Raw genomic sequence first — 9,361 nt, 5'->3', positions numbered from 1 at the left:
TCATGTCTCAATATCGTCACTGATGCATACGATTAAAGCTGTCTTTTTTAGGACGGGCTATCACAGAGGTTTCAAGGGATCTTTGAGAGTTCTATTCATTCATCAGTTAGCAGTGCTGTTTTGATCAAACCCTCGACGAATAACAGAGGAAGCGTGTATAAAAGTACGTGTAATAAAAGACAGAAATGCCCAGAAATTTCCAGAATAAATAAACATTCAATCTTCAGCTAAGACCGCGTCCATGTTGATTTCAGGCTGAATCAAGATCACATTTCTTAACAAAGTACACGACGTAAAATTGCATCATTCCACCTAGAAGGTCTGCTCAATTTTGCTCTTGGATTAGTTTATGTAGCGCAAATTTAGCAAACCGAAAGTACGCCGTGATTGATATGCAAGGTTTGTGCAAATTATTCGATACTAATATCCATACCTCAGGCTACTTTCAATGAGAGGTCTCAAAAAATTCTGATTTTAATCGTCGTGAAATGAATTTGTCTTCAATGGCGTAGTTAGATTCGAGTTTTCGTTTCCTCTCAATGCCTTGAAACTGTGGCGAAAGAACTTCAGAAACAGAAACATCATTTGCGCTTTCACCATCGAGCTCGCTCAATGGACTCTGTTGTTGAATATTTGTAGACTTAGTCACAAAACCCACGATTATGACAAAACAGCGCAATTTGGTGAACTGATGGGAAGAACCTTTGTAGGGTCTCGTCAAACCGAGTATCACCAACACGTCTTCGCTTGAGTCAACGTCCGGAAGTTCGTCATCTACAGCAGTGATCTTATAGTTGTATACCTGAACAGGTGCATCTTGAGTGATTTCACATCTCCGTTCTCCCCTGCTATCGTTCCCCGTTGTCATCCGTAATTTTTCTCTTTTGCACTTATACACTCCAACAGACGGGCACTTGGTGTGCTCCAAGACGTATTCCCCGTTGAATTGTTTTGGGTTGTCGAACACCTCTTTGACTGTTGGATGACTTTGTTCTATCAGAATATCGTACAAATCAACAACATCAGAACTGTCCACGTCTTTCGCTGGTTGATTACAAGGCTTTCTGTAACTCACAAAGACATCATTCACTCGATGAGGATGTGAGATCCCTTCAAGTTCGGGGCTTCTTACCTTAAATAGATGTTTCTCTCCGATGTTTAGATCTTTGTCTTTCGCCGGGAACCAACGACAAGAATTTTTTTCGCAGCACAGGCCTCACTAGTTTATGTCTGTCCATGTCCCAACCGATGTAACAAAATCCATCGCTCATTCTTGCTTTAGCGGCAATCATCAACCTCAGGTATAAATCGCCGGAAAGCAGATTGTAGGCCATCTGAAATCAGTTTGTAGAAGGTTTAATTTATATCCAAATCATCATGTCGGCGAAGAACAGCTTGGCCTTCTGACTGCTTTGCTGACGAATAGTCGGAGAGCTTAGAAATTATAGACGGGTAATTGGTCATTTAAAAAAAAACAAACAAACAAAAAAAAACAAAAACATAGGCACGCAAGGCGTGCGTGGCTGATTTTTTTTTGTGAATTTAGGTTAATCGAGCAAGTTTGTTTGGTTGTGATTGACAAGTGGAGCACTCTAATAAACTATTCAGCCACACTGCTTCCTCCGATTTCAGTTATTAAAATTTTTATACCGTTCCTCTTCTAACCAACTGCCGTTTCGAAAAACTCGAAAACTTGAGAATGACTATTAGGAGGCAATCTCCAAACGCACATCAATGTCAAATATTCTGAACATCTAGTTTGTGTTCTATGGCGGTCAGGATTACGTTTATGTCTTCTGTTTACATTCTACCGCAAAACCTATTTCCAGGTCTGAGGGAATACAACTTGGAAAGGCGCTCTGAATCATTCCTTTTGAAAATGATTGAAAGTTGTCATAAACTAAAAATATAACGCATTTGTTCCGTGTCAATTTTATGACCGGCTGCCTGGATAATCGACCACGCGTTTACGCCCTGAATATCTCCTTGGCCAGTTAAGTTCCAACTCAAATGGCCAATCATTAGGATTTCAGGAATCTGCATTCATTCAGCTTTTAACTGGCGTTTCGCTCTCGAAAAAGTGGGACGAGAAAGGGGTGTGAAAAGGCCTAAAAACTAGAAGAGATTAGGATTAAGCCGTAGGAGATAAGGGAATGGAATGCCTTCAGTCCTGATCTCATCCATACCGCGCTTTTTGCGTTTGCGTTCGAACCTCTACGGATTCAATCTCGTTCCCAGAACCTTCGTTACCCTTGGACAAGGGTACCGAAGGCTCTGGGGACTAGGTTGCTAAGGATTCGATAACTCTTGCTCACGAATGTTGTGTAGTTAGTTGTGACCAAGTTGTGACCAGTCTTTCTTATTTATTTATTTTTTTCTTTCATATGTTAATGTATTCTTCGAATGTATTATTTTTTGTGTATTTACATTAGTTCATAGGTCATCTGTTTTTATATGGGGTTTAGGACTCCTTTACAGATTATCCTTTGGCCTTTTAACCATAGATTGTAATAAATAGATAGATAAATAAATAAATAAATAAATAAATGAGTAAATAAACTTCATGGAAATGCGGTGTTTGACTAAGTTGTTCCCAGATCTCTTGTGGGCTTCGAGATTTGTGTTTGACTCCAACGCAGGTGGTTGATCGTGGGTAGGAGCCACTTACACTACCACACTACTAAAACGTCATGGATGATGATGATAATAATAATAATAATAATAATAATAATAATGATAATGATAATGATAATGATAATGATAATTTAACTTTTTAAATAATAATAATGTTTATTAGTGGCTTATAAAAAATTACAACTGTAAAAATTCTTAGGACAATATATATGTCAGGGAAATACAAACTTACAAACGAATTACAAATTACATTCATTCTTTACAACCCTTATAAATTTGTCTGTTATCATTTGTCGAAAAAATTTAAATAAGAATAGTAAAAAATACTCTACACATTACTAATAATAGTAATAATAGTTATAATAATAATAATAATAATAATAATAATAATAATAATAATAATAATAATAATAATAGTTCATCTGACCATAAATCGTCTTAGATCCATAAGTATGTTTAGTCGTCACCCGGGAGTCGTCACCGAACATTTACCGAAAGCATACATCCGTCACGTATATGTCACGGGTCTGTCACGAAGCCACCACGTAAAACAACCATCACGTGTTTCATTTTTAACCGTCACGGGTTCTACTTGATAGTCACGGGTTATCAACTTGAAAGGGGAAATGCGGGTTGGTTTCTTGAGGAGCCACGTTAAGAGTCTTTCTACTCGTGTTTTGAAAGGATATTTGTTCCCAAAGAGAGCTAGCGTTGGTCTTACGTTCTTCTGGAGAAACTTCAACGAAACCATGACAGCGAAAGAGATGTACTTCGCTTTCGGTTCCAACATGAACCCAGACAGGATGAGGGAACGAAAAGCCTTCTTCACTAAACGAGTTGGGGCCAAGTTATCGGACTACAAGATGAGTTTTACGTTTAGAAGACCGGATGGACGTGGTTCCTGTAACATCAAGCCAGAGAAAAACTCGGTTGTACATGGGGCATTGTACACTCTTGAATCTGGAGGACTTGATAGACTGGATGTCTTCGAAATGGTCTCAGAAGGTTGTTACCGCCGGCAGTGTGTGATCGTGGAGACTTCAGATGGGGAAAAAATTGAAGCCACAACTTATGTTGTGACTGATGAGTTTTACCAGGAGGGATTAGTCCCACGGCGAGAATACCTAGATCACTGTTTGGCCGGCAAAGATCTCTTGCCAGCCGAATATTACGATTTTCTCGAGTCTTATAAGGACGTCTGCAAAGACTAGAACTGAAACAAAATTACTACAAGGAGCAATCCCTCACTTTGAATTCTATAGATACAGTATTGACCCAGTATTTAAACTTATCTCTTATGAAAACTGTATTTATTTCTTATCAAAATGAAACAAGGAAGGAAGAAAATGTCTCATATTTTTGTGTTTTATATGGCAATGATTACGTATTTGACTTTAATTTGTGTTTTATTTTTGCATGTCTCGTGGACGTTGTTCGCTGTATCACCAGCTGCCATAATGATTGCAATTGTTCAACAGGTGGTGAAATAGCAAGTCACCAGTATACTACAAATAATTTATTCCATGCAGGCTTCTTTAAAATTATATATTAAAATTCCGGCGTGATAGTGAGGCCTATAAGAAAAAAGAAAAAAGAAACCAAAAACACTGATTATAAACATTCCGAAATACATTTAACTGTGAACAACTTAGTGCACAGTTTAAAATCTGGGAGATTGCCAGTTTTACCTGCTCTTCCCTAAAAAAGGGTGTTAAAGGCATTTGCTGATTCAACCACAAAAATGTGTCAAGTGTATTAAAAATGCCAAAAATCAGCCAAAACAAGTGCGAAAATGTACTTAGGCACTAATTCCTCTATGCCTGGGAGATTTGGTGATCTGAATGGGCTCCGTCTATATGCGAGAGACTAATGGATCAACTGGTAGGGCTGGCATATAGACATGAACATGGCCATTTGATTTCCTTTGTTTGTCCTCCGGGCTCCATTATCAAGCTGAATTTTTATAAATATCTAAAGTAGCCTTATTTGTAGTATTAATGACTAGCAGTTTGCTATTTGATGACCCACCTTGTCCCCCCTTCCTCCCCCCTTAGCAGTGTTATTTCTGAAAAAAGAACTATGGAGATGTTCATGACTTTCATCTCATTCTGATTACTTAGTGCATGTTCTTCAGTGTTATGAAGAAAACACTTGGTACAAGTGGCCATTTTTTAGGCTAGAGATGAATGGAACTTGACAAGTTTTTGAGTATCTGGTAATGCATTCAAGACTGGCACAAGACAGGCTGTATGTTAAGTTGAACAATCTGCTTTAGTCGTACGTCTTCAACAGCAAAGTAAGAGGTGAACTTCTCTGGGATGGATCATTGATATCTGTCTGCAGATATAAAGATGGGCATCCAAAAAATTACTGCTGTATGCATCCAGATGGTTATGGTATGAGTATCAATATCAACTTGGACAGAACAAGTTATTAAGGCAAACTATCTGCTTTTGTACATCTTGAACGACGAACTGAGGGCTTGGTGCATCTGATACTTTGTCCTGTTCTTACACTAGGCGACACCTTTGCAGGTAAAAGGTAAAAGTAAGGGCTTAATAAATTTTAAAAATGATTCATACATATTCCACCTAAACAAGATCCAAGTTATGAAGGTATGTGTGAGACTCAAACAATGGAGTGTTTAAAACAATGCAACAATTGTAGCCATGGGCATTTCAACATATCGAAAGTTAACGGCTGAAAAAAAATTGAGTTTCAGCTCGCCCTTAAGACAAGCAGCTCTCAAATTTTGTTCTCCCTGGGTAAGTCTTAGTTTACTGTCTTTCCTGGGCCATTGCCCAGCCATTAGGCAAGTGAAAAATGATTTGCTTGGAAAAGTTAAATGCCCAGCAGGAAAATCTACTTGTCCTGGATCATTGACCACATGGTACTTTTTTTGAGCCCAGAAAGTTGCATAAGGCCTTTGCAGCAAGTGAGCTACAAAATTGCATGTGATGAAGTTCTGTAATCTCATTAGGCCTGAGGATGTCATTTTAAACCAAAAGAATGCAACATTTTTCCTGGTCAATTTAACCCATTGACGCCTGAATGAAATTGCCCGCGACCCACCCCTAATTCCCTGGCGTTTTTTGGAATATTTCTGAGCGAGCGAAAGCACAAAAATAAACCATATGCGCAGTAACCACAGACACAAGATCAGGTTTCAAGACATCGTTTATTTAAAGTTGAATAACTGAAGGGTCAAAATATTAAAAAATATTAGCAAAAAGAACTCAACCTAATGTGTAAAACTGATGAGAAAACAAGAAATTATATTATTTCTTTACCGCGCGACAAAATGTCCCACAGAAACTGAGAAAATTGACTTTGCGAAAATGAGTTAATTATTGACTTCGGAGGACAAAAACGAACCAAATACACCAGAATTGAATTTCTTGTATTATAACGGCTAACATTTGAGAAAACAACAAAAAATAAAAGCGAAGAACTCGTGTAAAACTCAATCTGAAAACAAGAAATCAAGTAATTTCTTCGCCGCGCGACGAAAATATTACGGCGCTGCGAAAGAAAGATGAAAGTCGTAAATCAAAAACACGACAAAAACAAGCGAATTATTTTGAGATCAGTCGTATTTCAACTGTGTTAAATCAGTGGCCATTTAGTTCTTTTCTCAGCGGTTCTGTAGTAGCTGAAAAAGACTCCAAAAAATATTTGAACGAAGCGAATAAACTAAATAAACAAAGCGCCTGGAGGTCGCCGTAAATTAAATATGCAGAAATCCAGCGTGCAAGTTACTGTTCACTTTTAAAACCTAAAATTCCCAAATACAGGGAACCAAATGAAAGAAATGCGAAAGGAAGTTCAATAACAATAAATTTTTATTCACGCTGAGACGAAGAAACCTATTTAAAAGTAAAAATTGTTCAAAATCTCGCAGACGTGCGTCGCTGCATGACCGCATGTTCAAATTATTCTTCACGCTAACGCGAAAGCTTGAGTTTCTGCCGACCGCTTTTGCAGTCATTTTAACGCCCGTGGCTTCACCAATCGTTCCAAAAGTTGAAATCAACTTCGAAGTAATAATTTACATTACCATTTTTGTTTCTGAAGTCCGAAAAGCCGCTTTAAACCTGCGATCTGTCGTCGAAACTTACTTGAAAGCGCTCCGATCTTCATGTTTTCTCGGCGGTTGTAGGAAGAAAAACTTCTTCACCAGAAAGTTTTGAGGACTCTGTACTCCTTGATCCTCCATTCTGAGGCCACCTGAACATTGATTTGTATTTTTCTTTTCTATTTTAAAGCCCAAAACAGTAATTTATCCGTCTTAGGAATGAAAACAAGACCTTGGAAGTTTTTTAGATTTGGCCCGCAACGCGCCATGATTACCTGCACTTTTCGAGCGCGCGATTTTAAGAAGAAAAACCGTCTTTCTAGGACCCCTAAAGTCCTCTGAAAATATGCTCAAAAAGTCCATTCTGATTGGTTTATTTGTCCTCAAGAACAATAGAACAATAGGAGAACCAAAAAGTCTTCAGGGAGGGTAGGAAAGGCAATTGTCTCCATGTGCTTTTTTTCGGGCGGTTACGGGCGGCACAGGGAAATGGAGGAGTTTTTCGCACGGGCGGTTACGGGCGGCACAGGCGTCAATGGGTTAAAGTGGTTTGGAGTGGTGTCATTAACTGGGTGTCTTGCTTTTTATTTTTGGTATAATATTGGTGTTTACAGAAGTGATGTGAGGCTGAAATAGCCAGCAGCAACAGTTTTCTACCACTTTCACAAGCTGGCCTTTGCTTTGTGCTGGAAAACTAATTCTTTTGATCTTTGATATGGGTTGCAAACTTGCAATAAAAAAATAGCCTTGAAAGAGTCAAGTATTACAGACCAAAACTGAATCTAGGCCTCAAACTAGGAGACATTAGATATTTAAATGCAAAATTTCAGATTTTTATTATTTGATCTTTTAACAATCTTTAAATTTTAAATTTTGACAATCTTTTAAATCTTTTATCATTTGTCATGGGCCAAGCAATCATAACCCTTTGTTTACATGTACATTTGACCTTGGCAAATGCTAAGCAATGATCTTTTCAGGTCTCATTCAAGGAAACCTTTTAGCATCCCACACCAAAGGATGGTGAAGGCAAAAAGTGAATTTTTATTTTGAAACATGCAATTATTGTGAAACAAAAATCAAGATTTTACTTGTGTGATTTTGTTGCCATTACCTCTAATTCTGTAACAGGTTATCAAATGGAGAGATGGCAAATGATCCTTACAAAAATATGTCCTGCATCTTTCTGCCCAAATTTACAGGTGTCATGGTGTCATTTTTTTGTTTCACCTCCTCAGAGTGTCAATAATTTTCATTAGCAGGGTATAGAGTGATTTTACAGAACCCATGAAACAGAAACTAATTGTTAGTGTGTAATATTGTCTGCTAATTAGTATTAGTGCATGGCATACAAAAATAAAGACTAGAAAACAAAAGAATTACTAACTATAGGTCCTATAGGGGGATAGTAGGAACTAATATGAAGTTGTGACATGTACAATTCCACTATCTATTTCACCAGTTAAGTAAAACCACTCTATTATATCAGTTTTACCATCCCGTATATTCTCTGACTTACCAGTTAACACCTCTGACTGGATAGTGAATAGAGTGAACATAATTATACTCATTCTCTATAAAATCTAACCTCATCCTGGGCTGTAGCTAGTAACAGGCAAACCAAGGCACTTGCATTGACCATTTTTGTTCTTTTCTGTTGTTTATAGTCATTGTGCCTAAGAAGAGAATTCAACCGAGGACATTGCCTCAGTTATAATTTTTTCATTGACGTTGCCTCAGTCACAGTTTGTTTCTGGCTATGGCCCTGTCATCCTCTACTACCTTAAATCATAGAATGCATTGCATTAACTTTTATTGGCTGTCAACACTACTTCCAATTCTTGGAATGGTAGCAGTCTTGTCATGTCTTTGTCATTTCTAACAATGGTGTTTGGCAATTTTCTTATCTTCTTTATATTCTTAGCCTCGATACTCAGTTCTTCGCAACACACTTTCTCTAAAGTTTGAAATGTGAGATTTCTTCTGTGAAGATCAACTTCTATAAAGTCCTTTTCATCTGTATCGGCAATTCGCAACTTTAACACGATTTCCTCTTCTGGCTGTGCAGCACATGAAGAATATGAATTTGATGAAGTGTTGACGCCTTGCTGCTGTCCATTTACCAAAGATAACTCTTGGTTGTTTGTGGTTGAAATACCTTGCTCTCTGTGTGAAAGTCTTCCGGACTCGTCTTTCGCAGCATAAAAAAACTCCGGATTTCGGAGATAATTCGGAACAATAGGTAAAGTGTCATTGCCTGTACTTAGACCGATGTTGCCTTGTTCTCCAAGTATCTGTTTAACACTAGAGTTACTGGATAACTGGGCTGCAGTTTCCCCTTTCTTAGTCAACAACGTTGTATCAGCCCCTTCTTGCACGAGGTATTTCACGATGCTTACGTGCCCTCGTTTTGCTGCCCAGTGCAAAGGAGTCCAGCCGTTCATTGCATTTGCTGCATTAATGCTGATCCCTCGTTCGATGAGCAGTTTCGCATTTCTTTCGTCGCCGATGCAGCAAACTTCACGCAATCTCTCCTCCAATGCTCTCTTGTCCTCCATCTTTGACTTCGCGTTTGGGTCTAGATGGAACCACTTCATTGATTGGTTCATTCTATATTTGATCAGCTTCCCTCATAACTACCCAATCACAGTG

The 9,361-nt window shown here is 38.2% G+C and overlaps 2 protein-coding genes across 2 annotated transcripts; one reads left to right on the top strand and one right to left on the bottom strand.

Moving 5' to 3' along the window:
• Window positions 1-3,104: 3,104 nt before the first annotated feature.
• Window positions 3,105-6,629, top strand: LOC145493420 (gamma-glutamylcyclotransferase-like). Its single transcript, XM_081472887.1, has one exon. The coding sequence runs from the start codon at window positions 3,261-3,263 to the stop codon at window positions 3,843-3,845; it is 585 nt and encodes a 194-aa protein (XP_081329013.1). The 5' UTR covers window positions 3,105-3,260; the 3' UTR covers window positions 3,846-6,629.
• Window positions 6,630-7,255: 626 nt separating this feature from the next.
• LOC145492181 (ankyrin repeat domain-containing protein 40-like) lies at window positions 7,256-9,358 on the bottom strand. The gene has a single exon (XM_081471523.1). The coding sequence runs from the start codon at window positions 9,316-9,318 to the stop codon at window positions 8,515-8,517; it is 804 nt and encodes a 267-aa protein (XP_081327649.1). The 5' UTR covers window positions 9,319-9,358; the 3' UTR covers window positions 7,256-8,514.
• Between the last annotated feature and the right edge of the window lie 3 nt (window positions 9,359-9,361).

Source organism: Orbicella franksi, chromosome 7 (assembly GCF_964199315.1).
Source record: "Orbicella franksi chromosome 7, jaOrbFran1.1, whole genome shotgun sequence".
Lineage (NCBI taxonomy): Eukaryota > Metazoa > Cnidaria > Anthozoa > Scleractinia > Merulinidae > Orbicella > Orbicella franksi.
The sequence above is the reverse complement of the archived record's forward strand: the minus strand, read 5'-3'. Positions and strand labels throughout refer to the sequence as shown.